This window comes from Amblyomma maculatum, chromosome 2 (genome assembly GCF_055883805.1).
Source record: "Amblyomma maculatum isolate TAMU_Amacu chromosome 2, ASM5588380v1, whole genome shotgun sequence".
In the NCBI taxonomy this organism is placed as follows: domain Eukaryota; kingdom Metazoa; phylum Arthropoda; class Arachnida; order Ixodida; family Ixodidae; genus Amblyomma; species Amblyomma maculatum.
The window spans coordinates 117,963,151-117,987,724 of record NC_139345.1 but is presented as its reverse complement, the minus strand read 5'-3'; the positions used below and the strand labels follow the sequence as shown (position 1 = coordinate 117,987,724).

Below are 24,574 nucleotides of genomic sequence, written 5' to 3'. Positions count from 1 at the left end.
GATGTGAAGTGACGTTGCCGAGGCATCCAAGGTGGAAAGGCTGGCGACGTCAGTTGGAAGGGGGCAGCGAGAAAGGGCATCGGCGTCTTGATGCTTGCGGCCAGAGCGGTAGACTACGTTTACATCAAATGCCTGTAGACGAAGAGCCCACCTGTCATGACAGCCGGATGGGTCTTTCAAGGAGGAAAGCCAGCACAGCGCATGGTGGTCGGTCACAACTTCAAATGGGCAGCCATAAAGGTAAGGGCGGAATTTGGTCAGAGCCTAAACTATTGCCAAACACTCTTTTTCAGTGACCGAGTAATTTGACTCCGCCTTCGTGAGCGTTCGACTTGCATAGGCGACGACGTATTTAGAAAATCCAGATTTCCGCTGAGGAAGTACAGCGCCGAGACCGACACCACTGGCGTCGGTGTGTACCTCAGTAGGGGCCGTAGGGTGGAAGTGACGCAGGACGGGTGGTGTCGTGATGGTTCGGTGCAACGTATTGAAGGCATCATCGCATGACGGTGACCAGATCGAAAAGTTGGAACTGCCCGACAGAAGGTGCGTCAAAGGGCATCATTAGAGGCGAAGTTTCGAATGAACCGGCGAAAGTAGGAGCACGAGCCTAAGAAGCTGCGAAGGTCTTTGATGGATCTCGGCTTGGGAAATGCATCGACAGTACGAAGTTTGGCCGGGTCTGGAGACACCCCTTTCTTGGAGACAACGTGGCCTAAAATGGTCAGTTGACGGGCGGCAAAACGACATTTCTTTAAGTTGAGCTGCAATCCGCGTCGAAGACCAGTACGCAGAACCTTGGGTAGGTGGTGGTGATACCGGGAGACGGTTTCGGCAATAGCGGGAAATATGCCAGCCAGCCCATTGTCTGTCGTACGCCAGAGATTGCGTGGTCTTGGAGCCGGTCGAAAATAGGGTGCTAGCGCTTGCACAGGCAGAGACGTTAGAGTGTAAGTTGGCGGCCGGGGTCGTGCAACCATTTCGGCGTAAAGTCAAAGAACCGACGACTGCCATGGGGTGACATCGTCATAAGTGATAGGAGCGGCGTCGGCGTAAGTCAGAGGAGCAGCAGCGACAACTGATGGCGGATGTACAGGTGGAAGCGCCTCAGCAACCTGCTCCTGGATAGCCTGCCGCAATGCCGGGGCCAAATGGTGTGGCTGCTCTTGAGGGCTAGGAAGCAAGGAAAGGTGACGCGCCACCTCTTCACGAATAAATGCTTTAATTTGCTGCTGCAACGATTGGTTGTCGGCTGCGGGCGTCAGTCCGGCATGCGATTCAACCTGTGCTTGGGGCTGACGCGTCAACACCCTCTGCTTGCGCAGTTCCTCGAAGCTCTGGTAGAGCGTGCAGACTTCATTGACGGTACGCAAGTTGCGCGCTGATAACATCTTGAAGGCGTCATCGTCAATACCTATTAAGACGTGTTAGATTTTTGCATCGTCTGACATATTCGCGTCCACACGCTTGTACAGGTCGACGATTTCTTCGATATAGCTTGTATAGCTTTCGCCGACCCGCTGCTTCCGCTCACGCAAGCGCTGCTCGGCGCGCAATTTCCTGACAGCCGGACAACCAAAACCTTCGGCGAGCGTTGTTTTAAATGAAGCCCACGTACGGATGTCGCTTTCATGTTTACGGTACCACAAGTTTGCCACGCCTGTGAGATAAAATATGACGTTGTTCAATTTAGTTTCTTCGTCCCATTTATTGTCGAAGGCTAGCTTACTTATTACGAACGGTTGAGCTCAACCGTTCGTAATAAGTAAGCCAGTGTTCGACATCGGGCTCATCGGTCCCGCTGAAGATAGCCGGGTCCCGCTGGCGAAGGGAGCCGGCGCAGATGACAGTTAGACCAGCCTGCATGCCTTGATGTTAGACGTTGTCTGGCGTGGCAGGTGCAGGAATAGTGCGGCTACGGAGCTCCAGGACCGACGTTTCCACCCCGCTCCTCCACCAAATGTAGGATGGGGGTGATTAATCTAGATGCCCGTTAGGAACAGTCCACGTACGAGTAGGTCCAGAGCACACACCGACAGTGATGTCACTGGCGACAGCGCACAGAGCTTCTTCTTCGTCTTCGAATGTAAATTTTCCTCTTTACAATCTGGATTTCCTGTATTTTCTAAACTGCTTGAACATTTGATCAAAATCAGACTGTGTAAGTTCTTTGACGAGAGACAAATGTTTGCGCAAGAACAGTTCGGGTTTTGTGAGAACAAGCCAACAGAAATGGCGCTGCTTAATATAAAGGAAAAATACTTTATAATGGATGACAAACAATTAACGGTTGGAATTTTTTTACATTTCAAAAAGGCATTTGACTCTATTAAACACGATATTTTATTTTATAAGCTATCATTATATGGCATTCGAGGAGTTGCCGTAAATCTGATCCGTAGTTATCTTCTTGGTCGCCCACAGTATACATATTTAAATGGTAATCAGTCACAACCTAGACAATTATTATGCGGTGTTCCGCAAGGGTCTATTTTGGGTCCAATATTGTTTTTCTTTATATAAATGATGTGATTGCCATCTCAAGGACTCCATCAATAATTTTATATGCAGATGATACCAGTGCATTTTTTTTCTGGCATGCATCTTAGTAATATTAAAGTAGAGGCCAATGCATGATTACATGATTTATCTGTAAGGCTGAATAGAAATAAGCTAAAATTAAATGCTAATAAAACAAAGGTTATTGTATTTAAGGCACACAACAAACCTGATGATTTTCAAAATCAAGCTTACATTTGAAAACAGTGTAATTGAACGTGTTTCTTTCCACAAATTTTCAGGTGTCATTTTTGGAGAATATTTGAGTTGGACTCTGCATATTAATATGATTAATGCCAACATATCAAGGTCACTCTGTGTACTGTACAATATTAGAGACCTTTTCCGAAATGGTTGAAGTGGCAGTTACAGTATACCTTAATTCATTCACATCTTCATTATTGTTTACTGGTATGGGGGTCTGTAACAAAGACTAATATCTCGATGTTAATAGTGTTGCAGAAAAAATCAATACGATATGTCGAAAACCTTGTGTACAATGATCATACAGGTTTCTACTTCTCAGAGCATTCCGTCCTAAAAGTGAACAAATTATTTGAGTTTAAACTGCTTTGCTATGTCTTTACGATTTTTCAAACTTAATCCCACTAAATATGTTCAATTATACTCTAGTAGTAATGCGTCTTATAAATTAAGGCACATCAGGTACAGACTACCACTTGTTCGGACTAACTATGGGACAGAAATGCTTTTGCTTTTAATTCCCAATGTTCTTAATAAACATGTACTGGCCATGGAAATTATTCAGAAAGATGTTTCCCAGAACGCCTTCAGAAAGAAGGCTATTAGCTTACCTTCTTTCTTGTTCGGGTGATTAAAGGGTTGTTTCATGCAGAAATGTCTTATGTCCTTGCTGTTCTGTTAACTGTGCGAAATTTATTATATTTCTTATTCTAAATATGCGTTGTAAATAATCAATGTATAATTATGTCACTGAAAAAGTCTGAACCTTCAGTATGAGCTCTATGTGTAATGAGAACGTATGATGTTATTGCTCCTGCTGCTTGTTGTGAGCATCGTGTCGGGTGTTTGGGCATCGTTAGGCAGACTTCATCTGCCTTTTGCCCTCTGTACCCGAGACATTGTCTGAATAAAAATAAAAATCAAATCAAATCAAACTGCTTACGTACGAGCGTATACCTGGGTGGCTTAAACGTGTCTGATTCGTGTGCAATGTTCCAGGTGGGGTTGATTCCCGAGCTCATCTTTCCGTCTCGTATGAGAAACTCGCGTAGAAACCTGCCAGATCGGGCACATCTCATGGGGTCTCGTGATGTCACATCACCCACCGACCAATCAGTGGCAGGCAAATTCTCGTGTTTTTACGATGTTGCGAAGCTTCAAGCAGTCGACGTCACCGGGCAATTCTTTCCGACATGGAGGAACGAACGCTGGGACATAAAAAAAAAATAAAAAAATTGGGGACACTCAAAATCCGACTCTAGGCCCCTTTAGTGGACCCTCGTTCGTGTCATGCACTTTGTTACTCACTTAATCACTAATCTCTCGATTACGACTTGTATTATCTCTCACATAATCATTAGTACCACTAGTATCATTAGTACAGCCGTAAGCTGCCGCAGAAAGTAAAACAAAAGTTCGCCTGATACCGGTATAAGGCCCTGGTTTAGCCAAGCTCAACGAGCGGGCACTTACGTTGTCTGTCGTAATCGTTGTTGTCGTCGTGTCTGCGTTGAGATAATTTGGTCACAGAATAAAACTCCGGTGAAACTTAACAAACTGTTTTAATGGCTACATGGAAGAAACTTTACACAGATTCAAACGGACGACCGTTTCTTTCGGTGTCTTGCAAGCTACTGTCCGAGGACTGTTGGCCGTGTTTCCCTCTCCAGGCATTCACTTGTTCCTCTTTTTCTCTAGAGGGGCCCTCCCGCTTGTGTGAGTCCTTGGAGCCTGGCAGTCGCGGCGCTCGTTCGGCGGTGTCGGTAATAGAGGAATCCTCCTCGCGTCCCCGGTGCTGGCCTGCAGCCCCCTCGTACGCTCGAATTTCAGGGCAGGCGGGCGTCCGCGTCTTGTTAGGCCCATCGCTGTGCCCGCTAGGTTTCCAAGAACCTCTTCTGCCGACATGTGGTGCAGGCCCGCCGAGTTTCGTGAATTATGGCCTCGGCTGTGTCCTCGACGGCGCCAGTGGATCAGGACGCTTTGAGGGGCGACGAGCCGGTGGTCGACTGGCCGGCAGTTGCAAGGAGCAGCCGTGCCCTTTCCGAAAAAGCACTGCGGCGCATACACACACACACACACACACACACACACACACACACACACACACACACACACACACACACACACACACACACACACACACACACACACACACACACACACACACACACACACACACTCACACTCACACTCACACTCACACTCACACTCACACTCACACTCACACACACTCACACACACTCACACACACTCACACACACTCACACACACTCACACACACTCACACACACTCACACACACACACACACACACACACACACACACACACACACACACACACACACACACACACACACACACACACACACACACACGCGCGCGCGCGCGCACAAACACACACACCAGCGAGTGGCCGCTCGGCCGGCGATCAGGGGGACGAAACCGCCGTCTCCTGACACGCCCTTCGGTTCTGGCCTTTCTCCGTTTTTGTCCCCGACATACGTGGCCAATGGGTAGCATGTCTGACGCTGGATCCAAAAGTTCCGGTGGGTTCAATTTTCGTCTCACGCGGCCATCGAAAAGTAGTTGCACGATATGCCAGCTCTTACCGACTAGAGCACGTCATGTGTTCTTACCACATCTCATACCCCAACGAGCAGCACGTACGTACTAGCGTCCCACCTGCCGACTACTACGAGCCAGAGGGAGGTTCAGGATTTTGTAGTGTAAAGCTACACTACGCGGGTCACAGCCGAGTTTTGCGTGAGTGTGCGCCGCCTGTTATGCGCATGCGCGAGAGCCTCGTCTAATTGCGAAGAAAAAGGAGAAGAAAACGAAGAAGTAGGAAAGGAGGAGGAGAAGGAAAAGAAATTATGTATGTATGTATGTATGTATGTATGTATGTATGTATGTATGTATGTATGTATGTATGTATGTATGTATGTATGTATGTATGTATGTATGTATGTATGTATGTATGTATGTATGTATGTATGTATGTATGTATGTATGTATGTATGTATGTATGTATGTATGTATGTATGTATGTATGTATGTATGTATGTATGTATGTATGTATGTATGTATGTATGTATGTATGTATGTATGTATGTATGTATTGTTGTGCCTGGCCAAAGCCGCCTAGAAATTCAGCCGGACGCCAAACTTCTTCGGCGAACGCCTCCTTCACAAACTTTGGATACTTCTCTGCAAAGCACCAATGCACTGGAGGCGAGCCGTACCAAAGGGACCGAAGCGACGTGTTTTAACATGCGCTGAACGTCCAGACAGCACGGCGCGCCGTGGCCCTGACGGTGAACCCCTTCTCGCCCCGCGGCATATTTGAAGCGAGAGCGCAGCAAGCTCTCCCATTGGCCCTGCGAAAGTGCTGCCATCGGATTGGACCATTTTGAGCGTCAACGGTTCTCGGCAACGGAGTCTCAAGTGCTTCCGTTCGAGACTCCGTCGTCCGAGTGTGAGTTCGTCACTAGCGTCCATCGGGAGCAGTTCGCCCCCTGACAGTGCGGACGCGGCGGAATCTCCCCGGCCGTCGCTGCGCGAGAACAGTCGCGTATGGCTATGTTAGCTTTCGGCCCCAGAGCCGATCTTGTTGTGTAAATACATGTAAATAGTGTATAAAGCCTTTTCTTCATCTCACCAACGCCGACTCGGATTCATCGCTACCGCCCAGGAAGCTGACAGCCCTCGTTCACGAAACGGGTGACGAGCGCTGCGTTACCAGCTCCTTGGCACAACCCTGTTGACGGTGGGCTACTGTGTGATAACCCCACCGGCGCAACATTGGATGGCAGCTGCGGGATCGACCGGCGTCAGGCACATCGGCGCGGTGAGTACCTGAAGTTTCCCTCAAACGCCAGACTTCTCTAACACACAGGGTAGCTTAGAGAAGGGCTGAACGTAGCATTGTGTTAACCTTGCGTGTTTCAAGCCTACAGGAAGTGTTTTGAAAACCAAGGGATGCTGAGAGGGGAATCAGTGTGAGAAAGGCTTTCGCATCTCTTGCTAGGAGCGAGATAGCGAACGTATAGTACACTATTCTAAAAAGGCAATCAACAAGAGGCCGGTGTAAAAGATGGAGAGTTACAAGGTCAGAGAACTTCTCCAAATTTGTGATGAGTTGGGCATCGATTTGGGCTCAGCGAAAAGAAAAAAGGATATTCTTGAGATCATGCAGGCAGAAGAAGTGACGGTTGAGGAAGCCGCAGAGGCCTGGGATGACATTCAAGAGAGAAAAGGGAAGGAGGAAGCCAAAAGGCTAGAACTCCAAAAGCGCGAGGAGCGTGAAAAGCTAGAACGCCAAAAGCGCGATGAACGTCGCGAGAAAGAGGAGAAGAAAGAACGTCACGAGAAAGAGATGCGTGAACGTAGGGAACGTTTCGAGAAAGAGATGCGTGAACGCAGGGAACGTCACGAGAAAGAGATGCGTGAACGTAGGGAACGTCACGAGAAAGAGGACGCCCGCGTATGGCAACTGGTGCAGCTGGAGGTTTCAACACATAGAATGAGCGTGGAAAAGATTAAAGCTTTTAATGTCATTCATTGTAACGGTTCAATACCGCGAGACTGTCCACCACCGTTCCTCATCGCCGAGGATATGGCAGTGTATTTGGAAGATTTCGAGCGTGTCTGCAAAAGTAAGCGCTTCGAGCGAGATACTTGGGCACAAACATTGGTAGCTCTTCTCTCCGCTGAGGCGTCGAAAGAAATCAAGCGCGTGATAGACGTTGACTTGAAAAGCTACGATTACCTGAAAGAGTCTTTACTGAAAAGACATCGGCTGTCACCAATGGAACTTAGGGACAGGTATCAGCGGGAGAAAAACTGTACCAAGTCGTACTTTGATTTGGCGTATCAATTGAAAGCCGATGTAACCGAATGGCTAGACAGTCAGGAAGTCTCGGAGCAAATTGTGCTTGCACCTGAGAATGAGACACAACTTGGGGAAGCGGCCGAGCAAAGCGACCGCAGCAGCGAGCTGATCGAGTCTCGAACAGAAGTGTCTAGGGTTACCTTGGTCGAGCCACTGGCAGCTGAGACGGTTGGAGCCGACTCCATCGGCAAGAAATCCGAAGTGACACCGTCCTGCACGCATTCCCACGTGGCTGTAGGCATTCCACCAATCGAGAGTGAGGAACTGGCTGTAAATCAACCGCCTGACAACTCAAAAGCAGAAGTTGTCAAGCATGGCGGAGATGTAGTCAGGATGGGAGACGACAAACTGGCAATGTCCGAGATCAGCGTTGTCGTAGATCATCACTCGCGGAAAAACGAAGTGGCGCTCATGGAAACTGCGCAGCCCACGAGTGTTGAACAGCTGAAGCAGACCCATGACGCGGACGCTGTCGAGAACCACACCTGTGAAGTCGACAGCGAGCGACTAGAGAGGAGCCATGTTTCGTGTACTGACGCGCTCAGTTGTATTGGCGAAAACAACCCTAGTGCGAACATGGACCTCACGCGATCCGAAGCGCCGCAGCTGTCGGACGAACGTGATCGTGCGCCGGTTAGCGCTGAGCGATGCGGCACACCGGCAGATCAGTGTAACTTGAGTGGCGAGCCTGCAGAGGATATGCCTAGCTCGGGGGCTGGCGTGAGCGAGCCTTGTCCTTGTTCGGACGCGACTGGCAGTGAGTCATGCGCTGCTGGCCGCGATGCAGGCACGGCGCCGCACTTCAGCGATGCCGGCGCCATTCTAGCTCCGGTTACCGGCAGCTTGAAAGAGCTGGCACAAAAAGAAAGAAAGCAAAAACTCAAGTGCCGCCGCCGAAAAGAGCGGAAAGGCAGGTGCATGAAAGAATGCTGTCACCGAAAGGTGAGAAAACGCAAACGATCGCGAAAGGAAAAGAAGCGGCGATCTCAGTGGCACAAATGCACCCGTGCTCTGAAAATGCGCGATTGGTGCGCCAAGCGTAAGGAACGAGACAGATCGTTCAGCGAAGCGAGCAACTTGGGTTCGTCTGTTCTTTCACGCACAAAGTGGAAAGAAAGGTCTCGTAGAGAAATGGACAGCCGAGGCTGTAGCGGAGGGAGGAGAGCCAAACCGCCCGAATACTGCTACGCATTCTGCCGCTTGCGGAAGAGAGCGGCACAATGCGAACTCGGATGCTTTGAGTCGTGCATTCGAGACATGGCTACCTTCGACGACCATTTCGTCGCTAACGGTAACTTTGTAGGCATATCGGGGCAAAATTGAATGACCTCCTTACTTCCTCAGTTGTGCTTTACGGTCCAAGTGATTTCAAGGGAAATTTTTCATTAGTGATTATTAATAATTTTCCTTGCTATTTAATGTAGTATCGTTAATGTGCAAAATTGTTGTTTGAACCTTGTGTACTGCATCCTATACATTTGTCTCTTGTTGTAGTGGGAGCGAAAAGGGGACAACAATTTAGCTAATTGAATTTGAAATTTTGCCTCTGTCTGGTGTTTGACGGGTGGCCGAGGGTACTTGCTTGTGTTCGGTGTTGCCTGTTGTCGGTCGGTTTTGCAAGCCGCAGAAAAGTCTACCGTTACCAGTGGCGAGTGGCAAGGGCATCGGAGCGACCCGAGCGAAGTTGATCGGCGTGACCCGGCAACAAGGCTGTCGGCAGAGATCCTGACCTGGCGAGTGGAACCCAAGGCACGTGAGGCTACCTGGCACCCGGACACTGTACGTGAGCTTGGAGGAACCTGGCGAACGAGCGCGCCCGGCATCCGAGCCACATGCGAGCAGCTCGTCTTCCCGGCGCATTGTCTGATGGCGGGGGTGCTGTTGTGCCTGGCCAAAGCCGCCTAGAAATTCAGCCGGACGCCAAACTTCTTCGGCGAACGCCTCCTTCACAAACTTTGGATACTTCTCTGCAAAGCACCAATGCACTGGAGGCGAGCCGTACCAAAGGGACCGAAGCGACGTGTTTTAACATGCGCTGAACGTCCAGACAGCACGGCGCGCCGTGGCCCTGACGGTGAACCCCTTCTCGCCCCGCGGCATATTTGAAGCGAGAGCGCAGCAAGCTCTCCCATTGGCCCTGCGAAAGTGCTGCCATCGGATTGGACCATTTTGAGCGTCAACGGTTCTCGGCAACGGAGTCTCAAGTGCTTCCGTTCGAGACTCCGTCGTCCGAGTGTGAGTTCGTCACTAGCGTCCATCGGGAGCAGTTCGCCCCCTGACAGTGCGGACGCGGCGGAATCTCCCCGGCCGTCGCTGCGCGAGAACAGTCGCGTATGGCTATGTTAGCTTTCGGCCCCAGAGCCGATCTTGTTGTGTAAATACATGTAAATAGTGTATAAAGCCTTTTCTTCATCTCACCAACGCCGACTCGGATTCATCGCTACCGCCCAGGAAGCTGACAGCCCTCGTTCACGAAACGGGTGACGAGCGCTGCGTTACCAGCTCCTTGGCACAACCCTGTTGACGGTGGGCTACTGTGTGATAACCCCACTGGCACAACAGTATGTATGTATGTATGTATGTATGTATGTATGTATGTATGTATGTATGTATGTATGTATGTATGTATGTATGTATGTATGTATGTATGTATGTATGTATGTATGTATGTATGTATGTATGTATGTATGTATGTATGTATGTATGTATGTATGTGCATTACACAGACGCAGCCGGCTCCGAACCGGGTAAATTAGAGAGGTATGTGAAAGCATTTGCCCTGCAGTAGATGTAGTTCGGCTGATAATGGCGGTGATGTGTACGTGTGTACGTTGCATTACAAAGTTTTGTGGAATCCCGTTAATTGAATGCACTCTAAACAAACAAAACAAAAATACCTGTCTTCTTTTAGTGGTTTTCAATTGAACTGAATCGCTTTATTTTTTCAAAATTTTATAGTATTTTTCTGCATTGTGAGGAAAAACTGACAGCAACTTTGTCTACCCGTCTGCCCGAATACTTCCGTGCGCTGCGGCTGCTAATGTTGTTGGGCGTAGCACATTAGAGGAGCGACGTGACGTCGCAAATATCGACTTACTCTGCAAGCCGTAGTAGTGAATTGCCGGCAGTAGCTTGTGGAACCGTTAACCTTGTCTGGAATATTCAAGATAATCGATTTGACTAATTGATTCACACCGCATTCGAAAAGGGACGTGACATCTGGAGCCGGTTGTCCAGAAGAAGGGCAGAATTGAAGCGCTCCATATTCATTGTCAAAAACGGTACCAAGCAGGCCAGCATCTCTATAGTTACTCCACTTCAGATAAGAGTATGTCTCAATTTTTAGTAGCGATGATTACTTCTTATCGGCTCCGCTTTTTTGGCGTCTTGTTCCTGGGATCTGTTTGCTGAGATGAAATTGTCATTAGCAAATCGTTTTTGAGCAGCATATGATCCATCCTCGCAAACTGTGGAAGCGAACCGCAGAAGTATTTTGCCGACTAAGTGAAAATTGCCCTAGAAACACAGGTCGAAAGATCGACTAAGGTATTTTGTAGCAGCAGGATCAAAGCGCTATAGAAACTAGAAATATGGTTCTTGATAACGTAGCAGTGAAGAAAAAAACACACACTTATTTGGAAACCTTCTGAGACGACGATTAGAACGATTTATCGATGCCGGAACGACAACTATTCGGTTGAGATATCCGGAGAGGCAGACCGCAACTTTGGGTTGACGCATAGACGTTTCGAAGTGAAAAGAAAGATGACAAAATCTAAGAGGGATTTTGCAGTGTCACAGCTTGGATTGGTTGCTATAGATAATTTAATGTATGATGGAGGGTTAGAAACGTCTTATGAATTCTGGTATTTTTTACTGGATGGGGTGTCCATAAATAAGACAATAAAATATGTAAAACATAAAAGAATAACTTCCTTTTCACAGAGCTGAATATTGTAACTGCAGTGAATCTTGTGGACGTTTTGAGAAGACGATAACATTTCATCTGTCGAGATAAATAACGATTAAGATTGGAATGGCTGAGAAAGCCAATAAAAAAAAAACATATTGTAAAGACGGAAATGTTCGATAAGTTCAAACTTTTTATCGCAAAAAAAAAAACAAAGAAACAAAAGTTGTGGTCCACGCAGATAACATGAAAATCCTAATATGCAGAGTACTTTAGAAACAAAAAGTCTAAGCATTTGAGGTGTAAGTACAACAAGAAGGGGTGACAGTCAGGTTAGGTCGTTGTTATTGTTACAAGGGAAAGAAGACGAAAAAAACTTACTAGGGACTTTAGCGACTAAAGTAGTGAAAGGCGAAAGCCTGAGTGCCGCATTAGGCTAAGTAACTAGTACTAAATAGTAATTGCTTAATTAATTAGTTATTAGGTATATATACTGAGCTTTTATTAGTAATTAGTAAATAATAATTAGTGATTAATGGGTAATTGATCATTGATTGACATATGACCATATTGGGTACGCATTCGCGCATACTGTGGTGGTGCTCTTATTGGTCGAGCCCTATATGACGTCCTCCCGCCTCGGCCAATCAGAGCCGCCGCAAAAGCGGGACACATTTTGTCCACGACAGCATGAGCCATTAAAGGCTTTCGCCTTAAAAAAATGCGCGGCCTTCCAACTCTCTCCGGCTGTGCCACCACCGGTGCTGCGTGCGTGCAGCGGAGAGTTGAGAGAGATATGGGAGGACTAAGAGTAGACGCTGCTAACAAGACGAAGAGATGTAGCTAGGAGCCTCCGCCACAACCGACGAAAGCCTCTAGGTTTCCAGCCTCGAAGGGTCAGAAGCCGGCATCCCCTCCAGTCTTAAGGTTTCCAGCAGAAGTATAAAGCAAATTGCAATCTATATGTTTCAGGCAGCGGGGGGCGCTCCAGACTGAAAAAACAAAAGAAAAAAAGCAGGATTGTTTTCATACGCAGCTATCACCGGCAAAAGTAAATGGTAAGGGTTTAGCGTAGTTATATCGAACAGGATGTACGCTTTACGCACAGATGGAAGTTAATGGAGACGAGGACGTGCACCGCACAGCGTGAGAGTGTGTGCAGTCTGTACGGGGTTTGTTGTAATCGCTGGTTGAAATTTCCACGTGTATGCCACTACTCCTTGGTCAATCTTCTCATGTATGTATGTGCCATGTTTCAAAAGGCAAAGAAGAAGAAGCGAGCTCCGCCTTTAAGGGTATGACACGACGAGAGAGGCGGGGAGAGAAACGGGGGATAGGCCAGAGATCAAGTGGACAGTTCGTCTTCCCGTTCCTCCACTCATTAGTCTTTTTCGAGTCAGGACTAAACATTAGTCTTCCAAATTTGCATACGGCACGCTTCTCGCCGCAGTTGTTCCTCTTGCAGAGTAACAGCCAATTTGAGGACCAAAGTGGACGTTACTCTCCCCTTCAGCCGGTTTTGTTTTAGACCGTATTGTATTGTAGTGTTTTATATATTGTACTCTGATTGATTGATTTAGAGGAAGGGAAAGGTGCGGTAACTGTCTCACTTGTTTTTCGTGGACACCTGAACCGCGCCGTAAGGGAAGGGAGGAAGATGGGAGTGAAAGTGGAAAGAGAGAAAGAGGAGCCGTAGTGGAGGGCTGCGGAGTAATTTCGACCACCTGGGGATCTTTGACGTGCGCTGACATCGCACAGCACACGATTATATATTGCACTTTACAACCTTAAAGCGCTGGGCTGGGGATGATGGAGGTTCGATTCCCGGTGGAGACAAGGTTTATTAATTTATTTTTAACCCTCGCTCTCGAAGGCGTGGCACCAAGCTGACAACCTTTTCCTGACAACCTTCTGTCGAGAACGATGAGGCGCTAAAGGCTTTCTCCTTATTATTGCTCATTAAAAAAATCATTACTAGGTCTTCGAGTACGGTTCACTATTATAAAGTCACGAGCTGTGGACAACAGCGTATTGAAAATCTGTAAGAAATCTTAGTTCTTTTGTTTATCAGTGGATAAACCCTTTTCATTTTGCTGTTGGAGCTCGGGTCACTCCCAGATAGGGTCGCGAAACAAGAGTCGAACGGAGAAATACTTTATGCTTTTTGTGTTTAGCAAACTGGATTTTTTCGTGCATTATTACGATCTTGGTGTTTATATGAGCCACTTTACTTTTGCCGTGAATCACTTGCACACGGTGATAATTTACCTTTCCAGCTGCCGCAAGAACGGACCGGGGTCGAGTCCGAGCCGGGCATCGAGCCGAACTTAGTGCATTGATAAGTTAGCGTGCCCGTTCTGTGGCCTGAAATTGAACCCACGGGCTCGTGCCGGGTTGGTGCTTTTAGTTTTAGAGCTCGGAGTGGGACTTCCAAACGATGCCCGAAGCCCATGCATAAGTGCACTAATTCGAATCCCCCCCCCCCCCCCCCCATTTTTTTTTCTCTTTGAACAGCTTCCTTTTTGTCTGGTTCCGGTGTGACTGCTTTCAGCTTGTACGCTAGCGATCGCAAGATGCTTGTACGCCGAGTTCAGACCTCATTTCTCAATGCCCGTAAGATAAAGTGTGGACCATGGATGATGAAGAACGGTGTGCAACCTTTAAATTTGCAGTCGCATGGAATTTCTCAAAATGAGGTGAGTGTTGCTGTATTAAACGACAAGAAGTTGAACTCCGGTCCAGCTATTCTTGTGTGCCCCGCAGCGGTGGCTTAGTAGTTACGGAACTCCACTGCTGAACCAAGAATGCGGGATTGAATCCCGGCCATGGCGGCCATTTTTCGATGGGGGCGAAATGCAACACGTGCGTGAGCTGTGCGGTGTCAATGCACTTTAAAGAACCGCATGTGGTCTAAATTTCCGGAGCCCTACACTACGACGTCTCACACCCTGAGTCGCTCTGGGACGTTAAATCGAGCAAACCAAACCTAATTTTCAGCAATGCTGAGACGTACGCTTGCCGACGGAGGCAGTCTCAGTCAGGGACCCTAACCGCTCAGTGCGGAAGCAAATTTTTTTTCTCACGTGTTATGTGCACAAAAAAAAAAGCGCCCTGTTACTTTGCAAATAATTCCAAATGTGTCAGCAATCTGGAGATGTAAATACGAGATGCTTGTTTCACAAGCGCCTCACGAGCGGGACGGCTCACTACGCCTCCCACACGACTAGCGAAATTTCAGAGTATGCAGAGCCGAGAGGCAAGCGACGCAGGCAAAACATTTCAAGCGACGGCATCTTTCGTCAGTTGCCGCCGCCGCTTCGGCCTGTGGGGCCCTGCGCCACAAATCTGTAGGGCCCGTGGCGCGCCGCGCATTCGAAGGCCGCGCCACTTCCCTGCGCGCTGCCTGTTTCCTTCTCCCCGCTCGTTTAGGGATAACTGGTCCCGCGCGAGGGGGCTCTAAAGGAAGGCACGCGCCGCCGCCTCGCCTCTCTTCGCTCCTCTCTTCGTTCCGGCTTCGCTCCTGGCGCTTCTCCACGGAAGACGACCCGTAGGCTGCAGCCCCCCCCCCGGACGACGACCCCGCACCGCCTTGGACGACCCCCTGTGAGATTAAAGATGTTTGTTACACGGCCCGCTGTGTATTTGTCGTGCGCATCCCTCGGGCAGATGAATCGCCCACAGGCCTTAGTCGCGATCTTTGTCGCGAGCGCCCGACACCGTATTGCTGCATTCGTTTTGGTAAGGGACTTTGAGTCGATGAGGAGAGCAATATTATTGTCATTATTAAAGCGAAAGGCTTTACTACACGGTGTTCATACATAAATTTCTGGTTGGTTGGTTGGTTCATAGGAAGGGAAAGGCGCAGTATCTGTCACACTTGCCCTGCGGACACCTGAACCGCGCCGTAAGGGAAGGGATAAAGGTGGGAGTGAAAGTGGATAGAGAGAAAGGGGGGCCGTAGTGGAGGGCTACGGAGTAATTTCGACCACCTGGGGATCTTTAACGTGCGCTGACATCGCACAGCACACGGACGCCACTTCGTTTCGCCTCCATCGAAACGCAGCCGCCGAGGCCGGGATTCGATCCCGGGAACTCCGGCACAGTAGTCGGGCGTCTTACCACTGCACCACCCCGGCGGGGCCATAAATTTCTGAGAAAGAGATTATGGGCGCCAAAAAATTTCCCCATGTCAGTAGCATAGCCATAGCGGCACTGGCATCCTTTGTCAAGCCATTGAAGTGGCGAGGTTTGGTTTGGTTTGTGGGGTTCAAGGTTCCAAAGCGACTCAGGCTATGAGAGACGTCGAAGTGGCGAGGTAGAGGACGGCATACGCAACAGATACTCCTGTGCTTTTGTCCTCTTTCGTATCAAAATCGCTACGCAGTCGTTCTCCGTGCAAGGTTCTGGATGATAGGACCATGTTTTTAACCTACACCACCTACACCAGTGCAGCAAAAATCTATTGTAGGTATAGAAGATATGCTACACTGGTGTAGCTGGTGTAGGTTAAAAAAATGGTCCTAATGTCATACCATTTCGCTGCCTAATTTGCATGCATCTTCTAGTCTAGTTAGTCATACGAATTTTAACCGATATATCTGCCTCCAATTCTATGCCTTAATTACCTCAGTATACCAGATGACTTAGCGAGTGGGCGTTATCAGAGGAATGAGAGAGTAGTGGGAGTCATCACGGGAGGATAAGAAGTGTAGAGGGCGCTATCAGAGAACCAGAAATTTTACAAAGACCATCATGCTACTGGCCGCGTTAGGGAGCCTCTATACAAAGGTTCCATACATGTGGGCTCCTATAGGTCGCATGGTAGGGTGCATCACAGGAGGAAGCATGGTAATCGGGCATCGCTGTGCGCGTGCGCTGTCGCTTTTATGCAAGTAGACGATCCTAGTCGTCTCGAAATTTCTCCTACTTTGCGTGGTGCGTCGAAATCAGTCATGATAACTTTAGTGATGCGCTTCAGAATTGTAGCCAAATCGCTCGAAGAAAACCTGTTGGATGCCCAGGGCATGTTGTGCCCCTCGATCAATAACACTTCGAGTTATAAATTCGCTCTCGCCCTATCATCTGCTCTGCTGACCGCCCTGGTTAGCTATGAACAAACCGGGGTTATTGCTTTCCACATCGATTAGACGACATACGACATAGACGACATACGAGCCCTTAAGGGCAAGCTTGAATTACTCGACGCTGACCGATATCGCGGTGCCCTTGTCAGAGCTAGAGCCGAACGGCTGATAAGGGGGGAAGGTCCGACAAAAAGGGCGTTAGGCACAGAAAAGTGGCACGCTCGAAGGAATCAGATAGATGAAATTGAATACCAAGGGACCATTACCAATGAAAAGAAAGAAATCCAGCAAGCTTTCTTCGAGCATTATCGTCAGCAGTTCGCACGATGTGCAGTTGATATCGAGAGTTTCAAGATAGTTTATTTGCCTTTAATGCCACAACTCGACGAAAAGACGACACGTGTGCTAGAGACCCCCATCACGGAGGACGAAGTGAAATGCGCTATTGGGAATTTGAACCCCGGCAAATCGCCTGGCCCTGATGGACTTAGCGCCGCATTTTATAAAGCTTTCCAGGATTTTCTCTCGCCGGTACTGGAAAAAGTGTATAATGAAGCATATGACCTTAATGTGCTGCCGCCGTCCTTTGCATCTTCTCATACTGTGCTAAATCCCAAAACGGAGGACCGAGGTCAATTACGCAGTGTTACCTCTTACCGGCCGATTAGTTTAACCAATGTCGACTATAAAATTTTTATGAAAATACTAGCTAAAAGACTGCAAACAGTTATTAAAGATATTGTTGGAGACCACCAAACATGCGGTATTAAAGACAGGTCTATTTTTACGAACATTCACATCGCGAGGGCCATTCTTGAATCTTGCGATGCTGGTGGACTTGGAGTAGCAATGCTCCAAATAGATCTTGAAAAGGCTTTTGATAGAGTGCCCCACGACTTGCTTTTGTGTATATTAGACTATGTCAAGGTCGGATGCGTCATCAGAGAAGGAGTGGCTACGGCTTACAGTGCTTGTACAACTAGACTAATAGTGAACAAATCTGTCGGTGACAGTATTGCTGTCCAACGCTCAGTTCGTCAAGGTTGCCCCCTTTCACCTCTTCTCTTTTGTATCTATCTTGAACCCTTATGTTTAAGCATTATCAAGCATGAGAAAATGCGAGGCTTCAAGCTGCATCAAGCAGAAGTGAAGCTTTTGGCTTATGCCGATGATGTCGCGATGTTTTGTGTAGACTACGAAAGCATCGTAGAAGTTGTGAAAACTGTAAAAAGATTTTTGCGCTGTAAGCGGCAGTGCTGTTAACTGGGGCAAGTGCCTGGGCTTCTGGCACGGTGACTGGCCAGCGACCCCAGGCATTTTTGCTAACATGAAATTTGTTACCAACCCTGTCAGCTACCTTGGTGCCCCTCTTGAATCGTATCGGGACAGTGACCCATACTGGAAAAACCAAGTCGGTAAATTGAAAGATAGAGTGGACAAATGGAATGGATGGCAGTGGTCGGTGTTTGCTAAGGCCACGATTTGTAATTTGTTTTTAGTGACAAAAGTTTGGTATGTGCTTCAAGTGTTATATTGTTCAAGAGCTAATGTCCAAAAGATGCATCGTATCTTTGCCGTCTTTGTGTGGGGGTCTTCGTGGGAACGGACAAGTCGGACAAATCTCTTCCGCCGGGTGAAGGACGGCGGGCTTGGTTTGGCACATCTGTTTCTGCGCCAGTTAGTCAATCGTTTCATGTTTTTGAGGAATGTGAAAAATCCATTTCTTCGTACGGTCTGTCAGTTACGCCTGGGTCAAGCTCTCCCGGGAATTGTCGTTTCTTCTGACCGCATGTCAGGAGGTGTCCACGGGTATCTAAGGGAAGTGGTCTTGGCGTACAGGTTCTTGATGGTGCGGTTTACTTTAGACTATTTGTGGAGTGTAAACCGGAAAAAACTGTATAAAGACTTGTGCGATGTGGTGCTTCCAGAACCGTTGTACAGAGCTGTGTACTCGTCTACCGGGGGCAAAAATGTTCTTAAAAGAGTGAAGAGGATGATGGTGCCGGCAGGGGTGAAAACGTTCTTTTTTAAGCTGCACACTGGAACATTGGAGGTAAAGAAATGGAAGGAACAGAAAGGGCTTTTTGTACCCTGGGGTGTCCACTGCATAATATGCAGGAAAGAGGAGACGATTGAACACGTGTTTCTCGAATGCTGGGATGCCGTATTTTTATGGGACGTGCTCCAAGGACGCTTAAAAAGGAACTACCCATAAGCCCACATGGTATTCGATTCTTGCCAGTAGAAGCGAACAATGATACACCGTTGGATCTTTTGATGCTACTGGCTCTCCACAGCATATGGAAAAGCAGAATGGCTGTAGAGCATGGTGACGTCGATGCACGTTCAGCGAGACAGCTCTTTAGAGAGAGCATACGGGCATATGTGGATGAACAGAAAGCTTTAAAACTAGAGTCAGAATGGTTGGTTAGTTTTGAAGGGTTGTCACATATGAGGGATTTTTAATCCGACAACTTCAGCTAAGGAAGGCCGAAGCTTTAAGTCAATGCTTGATCTTTTATTTTGTCATGTTATTGATGTCACATGTGTCTGTTTTGTGTACGTCCTCGGTCAGGAAATAAAGAAAAAAAAAAAAACCGCCCTGGTTAGCTCAGTTGATAGAGGCACTGCCCCGGAAAGACGGTGGTCCCGGGTTCGATCCCCGTTTCTGGAGAATTTTTTTTAACTACAAAGTTTCTGAGAAAGCTGTATAGCTTTCATTTGTAGCCGTATGGCTGCGCTTGGGTCGATGTCAATGAGTAATTACTCCCTTTACAAATCGACTCCACTTCGGGGGATTCTCCTAAATATTTGACCTGACCCGCGTTTAATTACGGCAGGAGTCACTGCAGATTTTGTTTTGTGCGACGAAGTTGTAACGTTGATACCAGAGATTATCGTTTTCTTAGTGGAGGGCTCTGAAGCTCGGTCAGCAGTGATGCGGCTAGAAGCAGAAGCCGGCAACCCCATCTCAGCCGCATGCGAACGTCGATAGCCCCCCAGTTACTGACGTCGGTAATTTCAAGTGCCCCTTTGAGAACATATAGTCAGCCTTAAGGGCTCACAGGAAAGTGCACAAATTATCAATCAATCAATCAATCAATCAATCAATCAATCAATCAATCAATCAATCAATCAATCAATCAATCAATCAATCAATCAATCAATCAATCAATCAATCAATCAATCAATCAGGTACACACATATCCAAACGGCGAAACAAACGCGCGCATGTGCGTATTCACGTTAGGAGTATAGTACACTAGCTGCCACTCCCGAAGTGAATTTCGATTACAAGAAAGGTTTCGTTGCCACAAATAATAATAGGGCTTCACGCAGCCGCAAACTCCTGTCGGCATTATCCACTATTAGGCCACCCATTTCGCTTACGAATGGGAAACAAAGCCTATCGACGGGCTATGCGGGGCAGAAAAAGAAAGAGAATGTGCTTTATAGGACACCACACACTAATTAAAACACAGCAATCAAATCATGCCTTCCGAGCGAAAAGATCCAACCCGCAGTTTTCACATTCGAAGCAAAGACTTTCCCAACTGCCGAATATTATAACATCGCAGATAATGCGAATTAGCGGCAAAGATAGAATAGCGTTTGTACATGCAAATAAAAAGAAAAGCGAGGCATACATTAGAGATTCGTGATCAAGCAATCGTAGCAAAGTGTACATATCGTGCCATTAAAAACAGAGCTTAAACGTTCTTCCAATTTTCGCACTATGATACACAGATTCGTAAGCAGATCCAGCCAGGTCAAGCGCGTACGATTCTTACAGTTTTTAACTCGAATGGCCTAAAAGACAAAGAAAGTGCGCAAGCGCGCGCGCGCGTGTGTGTGTGTGCGAGTGATATGTAGAGAGAGTTAGAGAGAGAGGAAACCAGGTTTGGGAGTGATGCTCGAATGTTGCTCGAACACAGCCGAATGGTACGCGTAATGCAGAACATTTTTGATTGGCACCCTCATAAGGAATGACCTATTCAAGCGAGCAGCCTCGTAGAAGAGATTGAAATTTAATATGGCACTTTCTCTAAACATTGAAACCGTATGTCTTGGGAGATTCGGCATGCACTGGGTTAAACACTGCGCGGTGCTCAATATAAAGCAGTGCCTCTACACAAACACAAACAAATGTCAGTGCACGTTAAAGAACCCCAGGTGGTCGAAATTTCCGGAGTCCTCCACTACGGCGTCTCTCATAGCCTGAGTTGCTTTGGGACGTTAAACCCCACAAACCAACCAACCAACCAACCAACCTTTTCAGTACTATGTGGGTTTTTCTTCCGTCCGGAGCCCTGGCCTTCCACGCTTGAACACGTGCGTGTGCGAAAAAATAAATATATCGACGGAGGTCCCTTCCTGAGTGAAACCCGATCATGCTGCAGTTTTCGCAGGTAGAAGACGCTCTATTTACCTTCTTATTTCCCGCCGCTGCAGCCACTGGCCCCTTACCAGACAGATGACGGAGCACTCGTCTACACCCAAGGCGGAATGCACGATGTAGCACGAGACATTCTGTCGAAGCGGGTAAGCATACCTTATGTAGCACTAAGTACCACTGTCCCATACCTGAGGCTGATTAAGAGTAGCAGTGAAATGGTTTTTTCACGTCTTACATGAATGAACAAACAAACAAATGTCAAAAAGGGCAGCAAGTGACGATATGAAAGCATATATTTTGGTTTGATATTTTCACGTAGTGGTGACAAGGCCGTTGACACCAAAAGAAGACACAGGCTTGATGGTACTGAAATTAACTCTTTATTGGGCTGACTTGCGCCCGCAAAGGAACTAAGCAACTCGGCGGCGGCGATAGCAACAAACGTGCTGGTCGATCGTCGAACAAAGAATGCCCGTCACACTCGTCAACGCTCAATTTAAAGGCTGCTCAGAACAATCTGGATGACGTCGCAAACAGCTACCAGCACGGGCTGGAACATTGTGGAAAGACACACGAGCAGTGGCCGGAATCTTCGAGATAGATCTCGGTGCATCTTGCGCTACAACGAAACTGATAAAGATGTGACTAGCGACATCGAGCATTAACAAACAAAGATTACGGAACTGATACGCGATCTAGAATCAGAGTGATAAGCCTTTATCCGGCGGCTGTTAAAAAACAACATACAGTTTTGAAGGTTTCGCGGCAATATTGAATTCATCTAGAAACTTGAAATGACAGCAGGGCCAGTATATATATATGTTTTGCAATGTATTGTGTACTCTATATTTAATAGCCTTGCCACTTCAACTCATTTGCAGTAGCATACGGTAATAATGCTAAAGTGTCTTTCAGTGGCAGGCATAATTCCCCCCCTTTTTTATTGATAAATGACAAGAGGTGGATTTACGTGACGCGTGGGCCCTGCCGTTAGCATGTGGCACTGCCATACGTATGTATTATTTCAACATTGTTACTGCTTCTGTTTTAACGGACCTATCTCGTATTCACCTCAACCACGTGCCTCTCTGTTGATGTTTACTTTCTTTTGAAAAAACAAAAAACAAAACAGAATTGTTTAAGGAGGCACTAAAGGGGGAATGGTAACCAGAATAGACTGATAGGTTAGCGCAACGTTATATCAAGTAAATTTATTTTGCCGAAAGCAAAGCCATCCTAAAGCCAGGAAATCACGCAAAATATGCGGTGCCCCGCCTCTCCCATCCCCAAAGGTGCGGTCATGGTATGTGGGCTGCCATTTCTGACGGAATGGGAAATTGCCGTCGAAACACAACGTACCGCGGCGAGCAGCGAGCGTACAGTCTCATCATACAAGGCAAAAGAAGCGACAAAGAGGAAGGCTCATAAAACGAGTGCTGAGCCTTTCGCCTCGCATTCTGTGACTCATGCTGCCTACCTTTGTGCGCAGCAAATTCCGTACCGCTTGCTCCACGTCATGAGCGTGTTGTTTTGCTTGCTTGGCGGCGGATAAAGTGAATTAGGTCTTACTCCACCGTCGGTTCAGCTACTTGCACCTTGCGTTGCTTTGGGACTAGTTCCGAATTTCGACCCCGTTTCCGGTCTTTAGAAGCGGTGTCACAGACTGGTCCGAGAGTTCCACCGCTAACACACCATAGAAATGACGAAAGGACCCTAACTTTGTTTGCTGCCAGTGATATGAATGCGGAACGCTTCGGAATACTCATTTGATATTTTCTCGGCAACCTAACGGCCATTTCGAGCAGGAAAAAAATAGTTGGTAGTTTTCCCGATGAACAGTCCATTTGTCTTTCTCAGTTTAGTATTGCCATTAACGGCTTTTTATTCTGAAATAATCAGATATGAATTTAATAACGCGATACAAAAACACTTAATATATTCTTGAATCAAAGCCAGAAATGTTTCTGCAACTTGAGAAATTGAGCTAACGAAACAGCTACTGACTAATCTGCTCTTGCTGCTAGTTTTATGCTATTATCAACTGTTAGCCTGTTATTTTAGTTTCATTCTAAAGTGCTGAAAAACAACTGACATACTACCATAGCAACTGACGCGGCAATAGCAAGACGCGCTACACAAAAGTGGAATTTGAAAGCATGCAGAGAACGAGGCCTTCTTCGTGTGCGACGTGCGGGACGTTGGCGAGAAAGCTGCCCTCTGGAGAGAATGCTTGCCAAGGATTGCGCCTTTTTACGGTAACACTCGTTTTTTTTTTTTTCGATTCTGCCTCCTACTTTATTATCTTAAACTTCCAATGGCCCGTGACCGGCATATCACTCAGTTTTTGGAGCGAAATAACAAAAGTTTACCATCCTCAACGGCATCAACAAAGGCGGTGTAGCTTTACAAGCCGATCCACCAGCTCGATGCATCGAATAAAGTACAAGTTTCATTATAAAAGCTAGCAGCTGTGCTAATTTACGAACTAGAGCAGTAGGCAATAAATAATGTTAGGCTATGTGTAAACACGTGCTCTTAGCACCTGTCTCGATATCATCCGTAAAAGATAGCGCAGTTGTCGTTACCTACGACTGCATATGTCGCAATACGTTGCGCGTGAAAGCTGTGGATAAAAAATGCGCCTTAAAGATGGCCACATGGCAAATCAACCTTGCGTATGTATAAAAAATAAGGCAATGTTGATAAATTAGTTTCCCTTTTACGCTTGTTCTAACTCGATTAGAGTTTCGTGTGAGAAGCTCATCTTTGACACTGCGTTTAGAGTAGTCGCACGAAAGAGATTTACACCACCAACTAGTCCCACCAAGTATCGGATAAATGCATGATGAATAATGAACAGCGACGGAAATTAAGGAAAAATAGTTTAATTTATTAGGTGACCTTAGTTTTATCTTCTCTGAGCAGAGTACGAAACTTCATATCTGTGCTGTTGTACGCTGTGCCAGCTGACAGCTCACAATGGAAAAAATGTGGCGCTGCAAAAATTAGGAATGCCAAGGCTACACGTGTTCTTCAGTTATTTTACTTTGAGTTATTTTGCTTTTAACGGTAGCTAGTAACATGTCCAGGTTTATATCGCAGACTGCATTCCGCCCATTCAAACAGTGTTCAAGACTCTCACATTTCTCTTTACCAAATTTATTTTCAGCCATCAAAGCATGTCGAGACCCCGTCGTGCTCAACGTGCTGAGTAGACTTGGGATCAACTTTGATTGCTCTAACAAGGTACACAGCAGTTTGCTATATGTTATAAACGGACACAGCTTAATTACTGTCAGTTGAGAGTCCTCTTTCACCGCGAGGACAATTATCTTCCTTTGTTTTATTAACTTTCTTTCAATTCACCTTTGACATGATAATGTTAGGGGAATGTTATGCCGAACAGCGCGAGAAAAATCAAGACCGGAAGAAATAGACGACATGAGCGCTTACTGCCTAATACAGCTTTTATAAACTCGATGTTATTGACGCTGTCGTTGAGTGTTAATTGAAGAGACGGCACGAAACGA

At 47.1% G+C, this 24,574-nt stretch overlaps 1 protein-coding gene across 1 annotated transcript in view; it reads left to right on the top strand.

Annotated features, from left to right (window-relative positions):
- LOC146199669 (ornithine decarboxylase-like) overlaps positions 1-24,574 on the top strand; it is a 50,285-nt gene that overhangs the window by 4,883 nt on the left and 20,828 nt on the right. The window contains exons 2-5 of the mRNA XM_084595175.1: positions 14,079-14,260; positions 21,101-21,190; positions 23,200-23,299; positions 24,214-24,290. Of these exons, the coding sequence (XP_084451301.1) occupies positions 14,138-14,260; positions 21,101-21,190; positions 23,200-23,299; positions 24,214-24,290 (390 nt within the window). The 5' untranslated portion in view covers positions 14,079-14,137. The remainder of the gene's footprint in view (positions 1-14,078; positions 14,261-21,100; positions 21,191-23,199; positions 23,300-24,213; positions 24,291-24,574) is intronic.